Consider the following 18,241-nt stretch of genomic DNA (forward strand, 5'->3'; position numbering starts at 1 on the left):
ATACCATAGGTCATTTTGTCGCCACACTCCGATGGAGCCTGCAAAAATGTCTCCTGGATGTGTTCCCTTACAGCAGCAAGCCACTCAGCCTTTGTCGTCATGGAGACGAGGCCAGACAGCCAGTGTGTACTAGTGGTGGCATATGAAAACCTTACCTTTAAGGTCACAAGAATGAACCTATGATTTGATGATATTTGATGAAATTGTCACACTTTCTTTAGGGTTTTCACGTTTTTTTTTTTCGGAGAGAATTCTTAATGAGAAAAAAACCAAAGGAGGAAACTCGGGGCACTAATCTTGATAAGGCTCATGTCCGCTCAGAATTTAAGCTTTTACTTCCATTTTTCTTCTTTTAATTGAGTCTCTTTTATGATCAGGTTGAAAACCAGCCAAACGTTTTGCTGGTTCAGACTGCATACAGCAGTAAAACACGCCGAACGCAACATAAAGGGCCTGCGGATGTGTAGCTTTAATGAGTTCTGATGATTGTAGATACAAGATTTGATTTAGTTCTTGAATTTGCGTAGTTTGTAATGAATTCGGCTTCAAACATTACTCTTGTTTTTAAACTTTCTACCCAGTTATACCGCCAGTCTTTAGTTATGTCTGTACCACCTATTATTGATATATACCTCCAGTGGCAGTACAGAAATGTGATCATTAGTATCATATCATCAGTGGGCGCACTGCTCAAACTCTCCATGAAATATAATGTTGGTCCCTTTTTCACTTAAATAAGTGGGAAAAGCTATTAGAAAGATTGACGGGGGCCGGGCATCAGTCAAAGTAAAAAAAAGTTCAACAGTGAACTAAATTTAACTTAAAATGATATCCTGATAATCCATCATGATACTGCAAATTTAAACTATCCAGGATGACGTTGCTCACCCTTTCAAAGTAAAAGTGTTTGTTTTGATTTATAGTTCACACAAAAAAGAACACATTTGTGACACAAAATGAATCTGTTAACAACAAAAAACTAATGTAACCTACTGTATTATTAACATTAGGTTACTGTTTTCATGATCACTTTAAAGTAAGTGCAGGGACACAGGCCATCGTTTGGAGGGCCGCATGTGGCCCACGGGCCGCGAGTTTGAGGCCTCTGCTCTAAGTCTTTGTAGTTATTTAGTTTGTAGTTAGTTAGTTATGTGGTACATCCAGGGTTAGGGTTGCCTTCACTGACTGGTCTTGGTCTTTGCTGTTTCATGTAGTTGTGTTGCGGAAAACTCTGAACATTACTGTTGCTATAAAAGAGATAGATGGGAGGAAAATGGAGCTTTATTATTTTGTATTCAAATTCACAGTAGGCTCAGATTAGTAATGAGTCATCTCGGGCACATACAGTATATGAAGACAGCTAGGGTTGTCGGTCCTTTATTGCCTTTCAACGCAATCAACGGTTGAGAAATTTCTCTCATCACTTTTATATACTTGCAGTAATTACAAGACCTTTTAGAGAACACTGTCTCCTTCTTTACGTAGGTGATGACGGCTCATGGATTAAGACAGCTCTCTGGAACTGTAAGCAGCTGTTCACATCATAGTACTTGAAATGTTATGCACTGTATCTTATCGTCTGTGGTTCCTCTTTTAAATGGTGCACACGGGTCTCCTCGGTCAGACTTTGAAATACGCTGTTTTGTCTTGTGTTTGAGGACGAAGTGAAGGAGAAGACCCAAAAAGGAGAGAAGGGAGATCAGGTGACTATATTTCTTTTCACTCATTGTTGTCATTTTAAAACAAGAGATACACCTTCCCGAAGAAAGCAGATTATAGTGAAGCAGCTATTGACCAAACCAAAAATAAACTACCTGTAGAGATTCTAGGAAACATTGACATTCAATATTTATTTCATTATGTCGGGCATTAATACCAAACACACAGCGAGAATTGTTTAGAGAATGAAGGCAGAATTATTAATACTGTTGTCACCAGCCCAACTTTATGAAGGTCCTATATGAAGTTTGAGGAATAGAAGTGGGTAACTATTATATTCATGTGCATCCTTAGATATAATGGTTGTCTCTGTCCTTTACGTTTGTGCAGGGGGAGAGAGGAGCACAAGGACTGCAAGGCTTCAAGGTAACTTGTTGAAGATGGAGGGAGCACTCGTATCAACACTTTGATATGACTTGAATCACTGATTTGACTTGAGCATCTCTTGCCATAAAAAAAGATTTATGAATGCCATGACCTTACACTGTGGCAAATATTATCATAATATTATACCTTTGTGGGAGGAATCTTTGAGGGTTTTTTTTTTTTTCCAAAATCTCAAAAGCAATAATGTGAAGTGGTGTTGCCACTGCCACTCCCGTATCTTTTCCAACTTTTTGGTGATTGTTACAGGGAAACACAGGGCCGCCAGGACTAAAGGGAGATCAAGGACCGGAGGTGAGTCTCTGTATTCACGTCATGTCTGCTCTGAAGTGTCTATGGGTAACAGTAAAATCTAAAACCTGCTGAATGTGAATAACAGTGAGACAGTACCCGCCAAGACATGTCTGTGGAGGCGAGCCATGGTGTCAGGATACAGCCGCAAGATACATCCACTCAACCAAGTCTCACCAGTTAATAATGAAGTTTTCTCTATAGTATCCAATAATTACAACCAATATTTAATCATGAAAAGGAAAAGTATTTGGCATGTACTTTTTTTGAGGCCCGGGGTTTTATGAGCTATTCTGCAGCCAGCCACCAGGCGGTGAGCGAAATGTTTTTTGGCTTCACTTCCTATGCAGACATGTTTAATTCCAAACACAAAAGGGGATTTATAAAAATAGAAGCCTCCGTTTTGATGCTTCTGCACTGTTTTGTCAGTTATCATCAATGTAACCCCTCAGTTTCCATGGTAATGTATGGATCTTACACTAATGGCAATAATGAGTCATGTATGTAAACAGCTTATTTAGAATCACGGCATAACCAGCGTATGATCTTGCAAACCTGCTGCTCCTCAGTCATGACATCAGATTCACAGCATCTTTCCATTAACGGTTTAATTAAGGATGTATAAGGGATACTGTGCAGAATTCAACATCGAAACACTGCTTCGGTGCCTACTTCCTAGAAGTGTTTGTCTCATTAAATTGTCGAAGGACTCGAATAGACTCACTAGAATTCACTTGTGAAACTTAGTGGGAGCATTTTGTCATGTTCAGCCATACGCCCAAGTTTCGGCTGCTGTCATGCTTCACTAGGACTTTATGTACTACTGTGTGTCCTCCTTGCCTCCGTCAGTCTCGATGCAAAATGACTCACTTTCTGTGTGAGGCACCTGAATGTCACCAGGTGATACAAGACACTGCTCCACTGAGAAAGACAGAGAGTTGTGAAGCTGATATGCTTAAGCCGCATTTGGCAATGGCTTTAATGTAAAGGACCTTCATGTATTTCTAAAAGCTATGCTCTGCAGCTTTAAACTTAGCTATTTGAAGAAAAAAAAACAAAAAACTGTTGAAAGTGCCTAAGGTGTAGCTTGGCTGGTCAGTAAAATTCAAAGTCTCTCACTGAGCAAACTGAGAAAATAGTCCAAAGTATTGGTTTCCCTTTGTGTTTTGCCAGGGGAAACAAGGCCCGTCTGGACCCACTGGACTCCCAGGACTCCCCGGCGAGCCAGTGAGTATATTGGCACTAGACACTAGCACTTCATGTCAAGCCTTCCTCTCCACTCATTGCCTTAGCTGTCAAATTGCCATATCCCCTTCCCTTCTAACTCAGCCTGCCAGAATGAAGGAGAAATAAAAAGATAAACCTCAACAGGCAGAGACAGAAAGGAAGTGTGGGGGAAAAGTCTAGAATTTTTTTTCACAGACGATCAGTAATCAAATTTAAGAATTAATTAGTGGAAAGAGGCAAATCTTAGCACTTTATGCCAGGAATGGAGGCAGAGGCCCAATCTGTTCTCCACACCTGCTTCAGTAATGAGCATCTGTCTTTATTCAAGAGCAGGGAGGGAAAAGAGGCATTTCATAAATCCTGGCTAAGGGAAATTATGTCGGAACATGGCAGCCCACTGAAGCAGTGAGGAGGAGGAGATAAATGTGTGAGGAGATGAAGGCCTGGTGATAGATGTGTCTCTTTTCACCACTATTTACAGGGCTCGCCAGGGGAGCTCGGGGTGCCTGGGAGAGATGGCCTGAAAGGAGAAAAGGTAGGTAAACTTCAAAACAAGTTCTCACTCAAAAAGGGAACTGGTGATGTTTTATTACACTTGGAACATGCTGGACAGCTTGTGAAGACAGACTGCAGATGACCTGCCCTGAACACCACCCGTAGTCATGTTATAACTGTGTTTGTGCATCCGTTGCCTCTGACTACTCTTTTGTTTGTGTACATATTCATTTTTTCTGTTTGTTTGTGTGTTTGTTTTTGCAGTTGGACTTGTTCCAAATACCCCACTGAAAGTAGTGAAGTGGAAACGTGCACAGTTGACATGCATATTCAATTGTGTTTGTCACTTGTCAAAATAAACGAAGCTGTACTTTAGTCTTCCCGCCCACTGGAGTCACTCTACACTCCAGGGCAGAGAAATAAACATAAAGTGTTTACGCCTCCTACATCATTCACATTTATAATCCTCCTTTGTCTTCTTACTGTTAACTCCGATCCTGAAGGCAGCTCTGGTTATAGATTCATGCGGTATAAATAAGATAGAGCAGAAAACGTCTGTGCACACTGTCTAGCTTAGACAGAAGACCTATACACTTCACTTTTAAAAGAGTGTAACATTTTATTGGCAGCAATTTACTATACAACCCCTAAATATGTTTGTGTAAGTGTATAATTGCTTTAAAATAAAAAATTATTTTGCTCTATGTAGCCTTAGAATCAGCCTTTTGTTTGTACTTGAAGCAAAAGCAGCCCAAATTCATGTTTTAAAGCTATGGAAAGAAGTGGTTTAAGAATATTTGTATTCTTTCTGGCACCGTAGTTCTATAATGCGCTTGGAAAAGGGAGGTCTCACCATTAGATGTCACTCATTCCTACACACTGGACCTTTAACAGGAGTAGCTGCTAATACATTTCTGTGAGTTCAGCAACAATAATGTTAGAGCTTGAAACACTGGGAGCTTTTCAAAGCCTTTTCCAGACACAGTGTTTGAGCTAATGGAACCTATTAACTGTTGTGAATTAGCAGTAAACACAAAGAAAGACTATACAGCTGAGGCACTTGACCATAAACGCAAATATTGGGCAAATGAAAATGCTGATCTCATGTAAAAGTAGAGGAAGAGTCAGGGAATCACCAAGGTCAGAAGTATTAATCCAAAACAAAAAGTAATCCATCCAGTAGGTTTTGAGAGTCTCCTTTCTCGTTCAATGTCCAGTGAAATGTTGAATGAAAGTGTACACAGCAGGTGGCAAAAGCCACAAGATATTTTCAGAGTAACAGCCGATGACATTGTCAACCTACAAACCCGAGGGTTTTGTCGAAGGCAAAGTCACTCTGACAATTTGTCTGCCGAGGGAATTCTGAATATTGTGTGCCTTTCTGTCTGTAGGGCGACTCTGGCGGAGTGATAGGGCCACAGGGACCCCCGGGCCCTAAGGGTGAGCCTGGAGAAGCTGGAGGTGGATATATGGTGGGTACTCGATCAAAATGCTGACAGTCCCCTTTCATCTCATGATGTGGGCTCCACGCAGCCCCCGAGTCACGGAGGGAAAACGGGAAAACAACTCGAGTTAAATCAACAGAAGTTCAAAAAGCATAGATAATATACAAACAACGGAAACAGTATCAGTCAAGTTAAAGGAAACTGGCCCCCACTTTCTCCAGCTGTGTAGCTGCCATCACATCGTGGAGATGCAATGTCATTAAGTAATTCACCATTGGATAACCCCAGTCTGTTTAATCGCCTATCTTCCCATTTTGGAGCTTATAGCTGTTGAAGCACTCACTTTTATGGGCATGGCTTTGCATATAGACATGTTCATTACAGCATCCTGCAGCTAAGGCCTCAGTTCTGCAGCTCTGAGTGTGTGTACTCCTCAATCAAGTGCTCTCCGGCTTTAAACAGTCATGTTTGTTTGTGTGCACGTGGAAACACGGGAGTGAGCGTTAAGTCAGACGGTAAAGACCAACTCATCAAGCGAAAGGCGCTGTGTTCGGCTGAGCTGAATAATATAGAAAAGATTGCATTTGGACAGATGTATTTAAACTCTACTTGAATGTACTCCAGCGCCCGTGGAACATGGGGTGGAGGGCTATAAGTGTGTGCGTTCAACGGTCAAGGAGGACATGTTTGCACTGATGGCTCATGTTGTTATTTTACAAACCAACGTCTCCTGTTTTGTGCGAATGTCCTTCATGGATCCCACAGTCTTTTTATGAACTTGGCCTCTGTCTGGCAGCTTTGGAGGAAAGTGGACTCATATGGGTTTTTGTTATATAGGATGTTGGATGTTGGAGGGGGGGGAGGGGGGAAAGCAATAAACAGAGACTCTGATAGTGATAGATGCTGATCGTCTAAACATTTTTAATGAATCACTCTGCTCAAGTAGTTAATGTCATGTTATTGATTTTTCCTTTAGATGAACAAGGAGCAGTTTACTCTTAGGTTCGTTCTATTTTCTTTATTTTCACATGGACCTCACTCTTATCAAGTGCATTTTTCACCCCCATAGAGTGCAGATGCATAATGTATAATAAAATGCAGTTATGGGGTCATGATATAGTCTCCAAAAGCCCTTTACTCTGTTGAACATCATTTCTGCGAAACTGTAGAATTGCTGTGTGAGCTGAAGTCCAACTTCTGCGCAGCTAATTTACATTGTGCAATGTCGGACTTGTAACACTAATACACGCTGAGGACAGAAATCAATGTCTCATCTGGACTGTACGGTAAATTATGCTTACAGTAACCCCAATTCCAATCAAGGTTTTTCTCCATGGTATGGTATTATCAGTGCGGCCCTGCACATAGATGCTATTAAAAGAAAATGTTGTAAACAGTATTGAACATGAGCCTGTGACGCAGTGCTGTGTTTAGACTGTTTGCAGTGGAGCTTATAGAGATTCAATACTATTCTATTTTAATTCCACCACTACAGCAGCAGCTTTTTTTTTTTTTTTTCTTTCTGCATCTTGGGCCTAAAGTGAATTGCTGATGAATCTACCCTGACTCCTCATTCAGATGTCTTCGTCTTGTCTGTGTCTAGGGAGATGGGCTGTCACTGTCGAGAGGCTCTCGTGGACCCAAGGTGCGTCCTTTGTCTATTTATGTTTATGCATGTGTACCATGTTAATGTCTAAGTGGGTCATCATCAGATTGTTTGCTTGTTGACTTTCAGTCCTCCATTTGACATAGATGTTGACCCAGATGTCTGACTACCTACACTGCCATTGTTTTCATTTGGTTTTAGAGCGGGTTTGCCAGTTTTTTATTAGTTTTAGTTTTTTGTAATATGGAGTATTCGCCAGGTGGACAATTCGAAAAGGTCATAAGCAGTATTGTGTCATAAAAACCCAGCAAAAGATGCCATAGTGCTGATGAACAACCATCACTGAATCAAATATAGTCTGAGGTGTAAAATGTGCATCATACTCTCTGAGGTTGGATGCAGTTAGTGTGAAAGGTAAAAATCGAGTCGCCAACAGACCAAAGACACACATGATCACAACATATATAAATGTATATTAATAAATAACCCTCGTGAGGCACATCACATTGTACATCTGTGGGGAAAACATGAGCAATATTAAAAAAAACGAATCAACCCCTTGACTAGAGGTTTGAGATGAACCAACTCAACCCAATTAACTACGTAACGTATGTTATGTGCATTGCTTTGTGTCCCACATTGTGAACAAAAACAAATTAATAACATTTTACCATTAATGAAAATACAACTTTTCAAAAGTGCCGGCAGATTTAAAATAAACACACTTCAAAACTCTGGTTTTTATTTTAATTTCAGTTCACGAAAACGTTTTTTTCAATTTTACATTTCGTTTTAGTTTCCGTGAACTATAATAACCTGGGTTTGTTTCTGGATGAAATGGGGACACAACATTACCACATTAGACAGACTGTGACACCTTTGAAACAGCTAACAAGCTTTTATGCATTTAATTTTTTAAAAAGTTACAGACATGTTCTATTGCTCTCATGCTGGGTTTAAAAGAAATAATGCAGGATTCCCCCAATTATCACCGGTCGTATCTGAGCATAAAAAAAAAGAATGTACACTTCCGCAACTGCATCGGTTCAAATAAAATAGATAATGAACGTGTGCGTACCGTCAGTCGTAAACGTAGTTGCGTTTCTTAGCCTTGAAGTCACTGAAGCGAAAACATAAAAGGAAAATGAGATCCAGCAGAGTCTGAAAACCTAATGATCATGCAGCGCAGCAGTTCCACAGGACTCCTGGATCCACTATCACTGCCACACCACTGACTATCCTTTGTATTTTGTTGTCAGGGTGAGAGAGGTGTCCCAGGACTGCCAGGGGACCACGGTGAAAAAGGAGAACCTGGAGAGAGTATTCTAGGTCCAACTGTGAGTATAACACTGCACTGATTTAGTGTGTAATTCAAATTAAAATAAATATTAAGAGTTTTGGGCATTAGGTGCGATTGTCTTTGAATACCTGTGCTCAGATGGAAACAGTGGTCATCACTGGGAGGTAATGGTGCCGTAGCACAGTCTGCTTTCATCACATATGCTCCACACTGCTCCCAGATTCGATTGTGATTGTCTTCTTTCTTTTCTGAAATACAAGATTGTTGGAGACAGAGAATCAATAGAACAAAAGGTGTCTAACACGATTCTTTATTGGATCGTGGCTACTGGAGGGCAGATGGTGTTAACAAGATGTGCTGTGTGTGTGTGTGTGTGTTCACAGGGCCCCATGGGAACCCCGGGACCGCCAGGAATTAAGGTCTGTGGAAAAATGCTCCAAATCCACAATACTCAAACAACATGTTCAAGTTTTGTTGTTTTTTTTGCTGATTTTCAGCTCAGTGGTGTTGTGAAAAGAAATTTTGCAAATATTTTTCAATACAAACAACACCCCCCACAGACACACACACACACACACACACAGTGGTTCTGCAGTGTTTGCTAACTGTTTTTTTTGGTGGGATATTTTTCAGGGCTCTCGTGGACCTCCAGGTTTTTCTGGCCCTCCCGGAGTTCCAGGAAGAGAGGTGAGCAAAAATCCGTCTGTACTTCAGGTGAAAGATGTCAGGAAGCATAAAAAATGTCAGCCTCCCACTGCGCACGAGAACAAATATGATGTATCACAGACGCTGCACACATGTCCCACCAGCTGAGAGGGGTGTGAGAATAAATTGTTATTGCTTTGCATGACTGCCTGACATCAGAGCCAGTGGGACTAACTCCCATTCTTTGTCTTAATTAAAGGGATCCCCTGGTAGACCGGGTCCTCCAGGCCCTGCTGGACCCCCAGGTGAACCAGTAAGTTAAAACCTTTAATGTATGTTTATCTGTCTGAGCGCACATCAGTGCTGGAATCTCTCAGCTTTGGGATAATAAGCAGCAAATCCCTTTGGTAACTAACACTTTAAGGGAAAGGTTGCAGTTCACAAACAAACTGTACCGCCCTGTTTTCAAGTAAGCAACATTTACTACAGTGCTGCTGTTGTAGCTTTATTTATATTCATAATGATGTAAAGACCCATGAAACCCTTTTAGCCTACTTTACGTTTGTTTTTTTTTATTTATAAATTCAAAAATGTTTTCTCCATTCAGGAGGACGAGGATATTGTTGTCGAGCAACAAAGTTATTAAGCAATTTCCTCAAGCACCGCAGATAACCGAAACCGAACATTTTGTTCAAGATGTTTGAAAACAAAAAACTTTAAAGGCATGGAAGAACGTTTTCATCAATTGGTGTTTTCTGCCGTTTACCACAACATTTCCAAACCTGGAAGATTTGATAGCTCATATTTGTGATGACACGGTGTTGTTTTCTCTCTTCTTTTCTGACAGACCGCTCTGCCAATCGTCGGAGACATGGGTTCTTTACTTAAGGTGCGCTCTCATTGTGTTTTATAATAATCACTGCTTCTCACAAACCATAGCGTGTGAAAATGTGTGTTTGTGTTTGTTTATTTGTTACTTTTGTTACTGCTCTATGGGTGTATTTAACTCAGAAAGATAGTAAGACAGTTTGCGTGTTGATACTGAGAGTGTGTCGGGGAAAAGAGACCCATGAAACCCATGCTATCTCATCCACCACACATGTATTACACACATGTATAAAGATAGTACATGATAGAAATGCCACACCAGTGCAAACTACTTCCTTCCAGCTTGTGTATATTAAAACACACTATACTATACTGTATGTCTTTCAGAGGTCAGTCATTTTTCCGTTGAATGCCGAACTTCTAGCGGTGTTTTAAAATGCATTTCAGTCCATTAAACGACAGCGCAGAGAGGGATCAAGTTTATTATGACCTTTATAAAATGCATATTCTGTCAAAGCCTTTGCAAATGACCCATTCGTTCTCCATTGACTGAAGCAGATTCATTATCTATTGTCACCAAAAGGAGAGCACTTACTGTAAAAGGGGGCTTTTTAATTTTTTAATGCTTAATCCATGTGAGCTGCACATTGACAGATAGACGACTGCTGTCCTCTCTGTCACCCTGTGTTTCCTTTTGTGTCAAGCTTAGTGCGTCCAATTTATTCTGATATTCGCAGCCTTCCCCTGGGTTGTTTAATGACACTTATTACACTTACTAACACCATGCTGAAAGTAAGAACTGCCGTATTTGAACCAGGCATATCATTTGTATTCAGAAAGTCAACACTGGCGTGTTCTTAGTCGCCCTATTTTCACTGCATAGAGTATTTTGCATTATTTTCCATTTTGTATTTCAGCTTTTTTAATTGAATGTTTCTTTGTTAATGGTGCGGTATACTTGCGTTTCTGTCCCGGAAGGTGGCGTAGACTAGATCAGGGGAAAGTGATATTTAAGAATCCCACCTAAATGTCACAGTCCATGAGTTTGACAAAGTTCACCAGTCACCTCGATGAGACGCTCTCACGGTGGGTTCACATTATTTCTGCTCTGTAGACATTTAGCAAACACTTTGAGTCAGTCGAGGTCTTGTCCTCCACCGGGGCGAGGCGACATAATGAAGGGCGCAAAGGCAGTGCTGCAGCTCTACTTGATGAAATCTTATCTGTGCCATCATTTTTTTTTTTTTTTCTTTGCTTTCTGCCTCGCATGCACTGGCAGAATGCCTGCAGTGTGTGCCAGACCAGAATCCCAGGGCTGCCTGGGCAGAAAGGAGAGAAAGGCACCCCTGGAGTGCAAGGAGTGGAAGGCATGGTGGGAGAAAAGGTACAAATAGCTCATCCGCCTGGCGCTCAGTTTGGAACAGACAGCGTTTGTCTGACCGTGATAATGACATGTTTCTGTTGCTTATTTAATACTTGAAATTGTAGTGCTTTCAAATATAAACGACTGTCTGTTATATTCAAGCCATTGTGAAATAGAGAATCCCACAATGCTGATTAAGCCTTTCAGCTCCACATGACTGGATTTCTCAGCATAGCAGTGTTTAGCTCTCAGGGTTTAGGTTGGCGTATGACTGAAATGAAACAAAATTCAGGAGTGAATTCTGCTGCTCAAACACTTGGTCGTTGGTAGCTGGTGGGGATAAACGTTTTTCCCCGTCCTCGCCCACAGCTGCGCTGCCAGTGTGTACACGCTCCCTCGGTTATAGGTTTGATAGTTTTGATTGACAGAGCCAGTTTTTAGATGAAGGACAAATAATGTTACATCGTTTTTGTTCACTAAGATGGAATATTAGGGCCAAACTGAAGAGAATATTAAAATAGTCATAATATTGCAAGAAAAAGGTCATAATTTTACGAGAATAAAGTCGTAATATTATGTCGTATGACAAGAATAAAGTTATATTACAAGAACAAAGTTTCTTTTTTATCGACTTGATTCTCGAAAGATTACAACTTTATTCTCATAATATTACAACTTTATTATCATAATATTACAACTTTATTCTCATTATATTACAATTTTATTCTCGTAAGATCACGACATTATTCAGGCGGAGTAATAGCATGAACAGCAACAACAGCTTTAACAGTACAGGTTGTGTTTTTCAATCGTCAACAGGGAGATCCAGGTATAAGAGGTCCTATGGGGAACCCTGGAAAAGAAGGCCCAAAGGTAGGCAAAGACATTTTGGACAGCTACACACATACAGCATATCATAACACATTCCTCGTCGTGGTTTTACGGGATGTAATTGAATTACGCAGCTTCTCAGAATTTGTAAAACGAAATAGTCTCGTTTTATGATATTGTTGACTGAAATGTGTTTAGTCCAAGATTGAGAGACTCACACTGACACACTTTTCTTAAATTAACTTTTAGTCTGTGGCAACCAGCTGTTCTCCAACTCTGTGATTATTATACATTACTCTGCCATGTTCGCTGCAGCTGAGTTGTTGCTATGGATACAGTATGGCTAGACAAGTGCTGTGAGAGAGGAGAGATATTTGGAAGTTTTTACCCATCAGCCTTTAGTTTTGGGGGTTTTGTCACGTTTCCCCCCTGCTCACTGGTTCTGCTTTCCTGCAGGGGGTAAAAGGAGAGCGAGGCTTCCCGGGCCCCACTGGAGATAAAGGCGATGAGGTGAGTAAAACACATGAATTCCCTAGTTGTCGAGAGATTTTTTCAAAAGAATGTAAATATATTGTAATATTGTACTCGCATCTTGAAGCCAGTTTGCACTGAAAAGAGAAGGAGTTATCAAAAAGACGTCCTTGGAACTACATGTGCACCAGGCCCTGTGTTTTGTTCTCTGAGGAGCTTCTTTATTAATAACCTAACCTGCCCAGTGTGTGTGTGTGTGTGTGTGCGCATATACGAGCAGTGATTAAAAACAAGGCACTCACTATCTGGAGAAGCTGAGGCGCATTTCACCGGTCAACTTTAAGCACCAAGCTTTGATGACGGGATTTTCCCGAACAAGCAACTTGCTACTGGCTGTTAAAGGCTCAATATAACCATTTATTTTGCTTCTCAATAATAAAATAATCAATTGAACAGATGAAGATCCATCTGTATAAGACAATAAAACAATACATGCAAAAAAACCTTGCTGTCGACGACTGTTTCAGTTTCTGCACATTCAAAGGTAAACATCGTGAATCCCATGAGCAAAGATTATCTGTTTAGTGAGCAGGGCTATTGATGTTCTGTGGATATTATCGTTTCCTACGTCTCACTCCTCAAAGTGTCTTCTATTGGTCAGATTTTGCTGTAAAATCTGAATTTTCCGTGCATGTGAATTTACTTAAAAATAAAATAATGATTCACTTTGTCTCCTTCAGGGGCCTCCAGGAGCACCAGGACTTCCCGGTATGACCGGTCGCACAGGAGCCCCGGTGAGAAGCCTGTTCATTATATGGCCTGATAATAAGACATGTTTCACAACACTACGTAAGCATTCTTTTTTTAAGGTTTGTGCATCAGGATTCTGTTCTGTTTGCAGGGGATAATGGGGCGACCTGGTCCAGTGGGCCAGTCTGGCACAAAAGGAGAAAAAGTATGACCTTCTCTCACTTAACCATTGTTTATTGTACAGCATCTTAATATTCAGCAACATAACAACATAATTAATGTCTAACTGCTCTTCCAAAATGTAAAAATAGATGGTCGCCATGTTAAAGGATTGTTTATTTTCTTTTTTTTTGGTTTCTGGATCAAACACTAATCCCGAATAAAAGCAATGATTATAACAAATAATTTCACTATAACAAATAAGGTCATGAATAATGCCATAAAATCAGGGCTGTTTTCATATCACTGGACTACTGAACCCAGCATGGCACTGTGCTTAGTTAACATTTGCATTTTGCCGACATGTTTAATTCCTTTGATTTGTGTTTTCGCAGGGAACTGAAGGTCCCACAGGCAGACCGGGGCTTCCAGGTCCTCCGGTAAGCTTCAGTGCCAGCCGACTGGTGGCACAGTCTAAAAAACCTACAGGCTACAGACTTACTGCCATCTATTGAACCCACATTTAAAATATTCTAACATGAAGTTTTTCTCAATCGCCAGCATTGAAGAATCTTCTATTTTAGGCTCACATCAGCCAAAACCCTGCCTTGACATCTCTTACACTTACATATTGCTTTGGCCTCGTTAAAAGAAGTGTTCAAAGAAAACAAGGAAAACCATGACTGACAAACAAGTACACATCTGATTGGGGTGACCCACTCACTGGCATTCACTCGTGTTCCCTCCCTCTGAAAGGCCAGTGAGTAAGCACTTCCAAAAGCAAATCTATAGTTCATCAGCCGTCCCCTTGAACCCGCCGTGCCCTCCTACCCCCTGGCCTCATAAACTGCAGTCCAGGAAGACAGGGGGATAGCTCAGTGGCCTGAAAAGGGCACAGAAATCCACTCGCTCTAAATGAGAATCTTGACTCTGTCTACATTTACAATGGCTTCCGCTTTCCTGATGTATCATGGGAAAAACACTCTTTTATGTTGTAACAGAACCCAACGAGTCCAGATTTGTTCCCTTTGACGAATCTCTTTTAATCAGTGTGCTCTTTGTATTTCTGAGATGCTATCGTTTTTCTTTTTTTGAATTAGCAGCGGCTCAGGGGTTATTAAAGTCCACTGTTTTCAGTTTTTCCCCCCTGTTCTTTTCACTTCTCACTCTTAAATTCCTCCTCTTTGTGTAATCACCAAATGAGCTATTGATTTCTCAAATGTAGCTTTTAAGGGCTTAACACACTATTACTGCTCCAGATCCACTGTACAGTGCATTTACGCGAGTGTCTTATTTTCTGACGATTGTGTTTTAGGGTGTACCCTATGTGGAGGGCAACGGGATGAGCAGTCTGTACAAGCTGCAGGTAATGTTGCTCTGTGGTACATAATGCTGTTGTGATTCACGTGTACAGCGCCTTCAGCCATTTTGGCGCAAAACACAACTGTGTTTGTGTTTGAAATATTGCCTGAACCATTTTGTCAACTATGAGGTCATAACACAATGTCCTTTCAGAGTGGCGGAGCTGTTTTAGGACCCCCTGGAGCTCCCGGTGCTCCGGTAAGAACAATAATTGTAATGCTTGAAACACACACACATATATTTATACGGATGAGTATTAGGGCCATGTGTAAATTGAAATAAAACAGCATGAATTCTGAGATTAAAAAGTCTGAGATTAGTCAGAATTCTGGAAAAAAACATTCTGAGATTAAAGTCAGAATCTAAGATTAAAGTCAGAATTGTCCGGGGAAAAAAATCAGAATTCTGAGATTAAAATCAGAATTATAAGATTAAAGTCAGAATTCTGAGAAAAAAAAGTCAGAAATCTCTCAGAATGCTTGAAACAAACACATATTTATATAGAAAAGTATTAGGGCCAAATGTTAAAAAAATAAATAACATTAAAGAGAGAAAGTTCTGACTTTTTCTTTAAACTCAGAATGTATTTTTTTACATGTAGCCCTAATACTCTTCTGTATTATTTAGGAGTCACAGGATTAGGGATCAAATTAAAACGACTGGTCCAGCATTAACTGAGGCCCTTTTATCACAGTCAATCATGTTCATGGAGAGCTTTGAGGATGGTGAAAGGCAAGAGGCTCCCTGACTCTCAACCAGGTGTCTGTGACCTGCCCTGGGACACACCGCTTCATTGACATGCAAACTGGTCTCTGAATTTTCACCTGCTCTGCACAAGTGCCAAGCCAAAGTGACCCGATTTGCTTATCATTTTCTCCCGTTCCTCCTTATCAAACCGTTTTTTAATCTTGTCCAGTCCTGGAAGACATTCACTCACGGGCCCTGTGGGAACCCATCCACCACAACACAACACAAAAAATAGACCCGCATTGCACAATGCACACGAACCCCCTGCAAAATCTTGAGGTTGCCTCTCCCAGACTTGCATCCATCAGAGCCCCAGCAACTCCATGCAATCAATAAGAGAGCATCTAAGTCGATGTTAAAAGCAAAAGGCCCCGGTTTGTCAATAATTCCTTCTCTCTTTTCTGTGGAAACACGTTAGCAGAGTTTTTAAAAGGCATATCCAGTATTTCTGAAGCTTGTGTGATGCCAGACTGAAATATGTAATCCTGTCCATGTTTCATCTTCAAACAGTCACATGTACACTTGATGTCAGACAGACATTTTTGAGGAAAGAAATGCAGTAATGAATACTATAAATTTTAATGACAATGACGTACAGTTGCCACATGTCATTTCAGGCTGTATTTATGATTTTTATTCTAGGGAGTAATCTGTCCCTTTTTTCCCTCTTTTTTTCAAGGGTCCCAAAGGAGATGAAGGACTTGCAGTGAGTTGAAGTTTCTCATTCTGGAATATATTTTTGTGAAATATTTGTTTTTTGTGCTGCCCTATAAAAAATAGAGGAGTCAGAGTTGCCAGTTGCTTTCTATCATCATCTCTGTGGTTTTGTCCAACATAAGTCAATACTCCCTCAAGCCTGAGCACTTAACCACTCGGAGTACAACTCTAACACACAGCAGTGATCAGACCCTCTGCAAGGATGAAACTATTGTTCCGTGTTGTCATTCAGGCGAGAACTTATGAACCCTCTCTGCACTTCACGTTCCCCCTCCCCCCAGAATGATACCTGGACACAATCCACACAGACATGGAAACTATTTGACGCATCATCTTGAATTCTTTATTCTCATGGGGCCAATTGCAATTTTTTTTTTTTATTGTTTTGTTGCACAGTGATTTTTCACCAGGATGTTAATTTGACATTTTAATAAATTGTGTGAGCAGCTCCAGTGCTGTGGTGAAATTGCCCCAATCCGTCTCACAGCTGATCCTCTGGCTGGCCCACTCTGCTCTTAGCCACACTCGCTTATTCATGACAATCTACATGGGTGACAATTACCTGCACAATCCGTCTATGTCAGTACCAGTTGCCCCTCTGTTCTGTGTAATGGCATTTCTCCACGGCAGCTTTAGCAAGATGAGGTAGATAGTGGCCATCTCTTGTTCTAGAACGGCGAATGGGTCTCTATTTTTAGTGCCGAAAGCAAATCTAATTGTGACTGTCAAATGGGAATCTTTTTTTCTATCCCCCTCTGTAGCCGACACCGTGTGACAGCATATGTCATAGATCATATCATATGAAACACTCACATTTAAGTATTGTCCTCCTAGGATTATCCTCATATTGACACGTGAAGGGTTGCATTAACACCCAGGCAAGAGTTTCAATGGGAGAGATGAAAATGTGTGAAAACCTTGGCTCCTTCAGGATTTAATCTACTTTCATTCACATATGGCTTGGCTCTTGTTTTACCTGTTAGCGTGTAATGTTTTCTTGCAGGCATGGTTATTGGCCGCAAAACACGGAGAACTAATGAGTCTTTTATCAGTCGCAAAACTTTGTCTTGACACAGCAGCTGTCTTGTGTTTGTTCTCGCAGGGGGAACCGGGAGCCATGGGATTACCTGGGCTGGAAGGTCTACCTGGTCCCAAGGTAAGCAGCTATGATATCATTTAGTCAAAAACAAGACATCCAGGTTGAAAACAGAAAATGCTTCTCAGTTACTTTGGCAAAAATGCATACAAATCTAACCCCGACCGTCAAAATAAAATAACAAATATGCAACTATTAAATGTGTCAAAATAAACTACAAAATACAAGCAGCCACACCAGGTATCAGAATAAAAGAAACCGTATTTTTAGATTTTCAAAATGCTAAAAAGTGAATGTGGTGGAGTATGTATACACAGTAGTGAATGGCAATAAAATCTCTGCCGCCACGACCCCGAGAGAGGAGGAGCCAGTCATCTATTTTGTATTTTATGTACATATTTTAAATGCATGCATCAGAAATACTGCCGTGTGTAGTCATACCACAGCAGTTTGGACACGTTCTCATGTAATTGTTGTTCACACAATCACCTGCACAATGGATGTTACTATTGGATGCTTTTTCCGTAATGGAGCAAAACCAGCCCCGTGAACAGCTACAAAAAGCCTTATGGATCTAACTCAGTGAACATGTGTATATGTGTGTGTGTGTTAGGAGTGAAATATTAAAGGTGTCATATCCACAACAATTTGTCCTTCAGTGGAACACTGTCAGAGGAGTGACACATGTTTAAGACTGGAGGCTGTTTATAATACATTAGTAGTTTCGACTGAGTAGAAATGTGTGGTGTTTTAACCGTTTGAGCCTTGTTTTCATTTCGTGTACACTGAAGCCCAGGATAATTCA

General features: G+C 40.7%; 1 protein-coding gene across 1 annotated transcript in view; it reads left to right on the forward strand.

Annotated features, from left to right (window-relative positions):
* Window positions 1-18,241, forward strand: part of LOC122781686 (collagen alpha-1(XIX) chain) — an 85,933-nt gene that overhangs the window by 53,984 nt on the left and 13,708 nt on the right. Inside the window, exons 21-43 of the mRNA XM_044045632.1 lie at window positions 1,486-1,524; window positions 1,659-1,703; window positions 2,050-2,085; window positions 2,353-2,397; window positions 3,568-3,621; window positions 4,103-4,156; window positions 5,508-5,588; window positions 7,165-7,206; window positions 8,427-8,504; window positions 8,851-8,886; window positions 9,101-9,154; window positions 9,372-9,425; window positions 9,960-10,001; window positions 11,220-11,324; window positions 12,123-12,176; window positions 12,591-12,644; window positions 13,346-13,399; window positions 13,507-13,560; window positions 13,910-13,954; window positions 14,830-14,880; window positions 15,030-15,074; window positions 16,303-16,329; window positions 17,443-17,496. Coding sequence (XP_043901567.1) covers window positions 1,486-1,524; window positions 1,659-1,703; window positions 2,050-2,085; window positions 2,353-2,397; window positions 3,568-3,621; window positions 4,103-4,156; window positions 5,508-5,588; window positions 7,165-7,206; window positions 8,427-8,504; window positions 8,851-8,886; window positions 9,101-9,154; window positions 9,372-9,425; window positions 9,960-10,001; window positions 11,220-11,324; window positions 12,123-12,176; window positions 12,591-12,644; window positions 13,346-13,399; window positions 13,507-13,560; window positions 13,910-13,954; window positions 14,830-14,880; window positions 15,030-15,074; window positions 16,303-16,329; window positions 17,443-17,496 — 1,203 coding nt within the window. The remainder of the gene's footprint in view (window positions 1-1,485; window positions 1,525-1,658; window positions 1,704-2,049; window positions 2,086-2,352; window positions 2,398-3,567; window positions 3,622-4,102; window positions 4,157-5,507; window positions 5,589-7,164; window positions 7,207-8,426; window positions 8,505-8,850; window positions 8,887-9,100; window positions 9,155-9,371; window positions 9,426-9,959; window positions 10,002-11,219; window positions 11,325-12,122; window positions 12,177-12,590; window positions 12,645-13,345; window positions 13,400-13,506; window positions 13,561-13,909; window positions 13,955-14,829; window positions 14,881-15,029; window positions 15,075-16,302; window positions 16,330-17,442; window positions 17,497-18,241) is intronic.

The sequence above is a fragment of the Solea senegalensis genome, linkage group LG15, assembly GCF_019176455.1.
Source record: "Solea senegalensis isolate Sse05_10M linkage group LG15, IFAPA_SoseM_1, whole genome shotgun sequence".
Taxonomy (NCBI): Eukaryota; Metazoa; Chordata; class Actinopteri; order Pleuronectiformes; family Soleidae; genus Solea; species Solea senegalensis.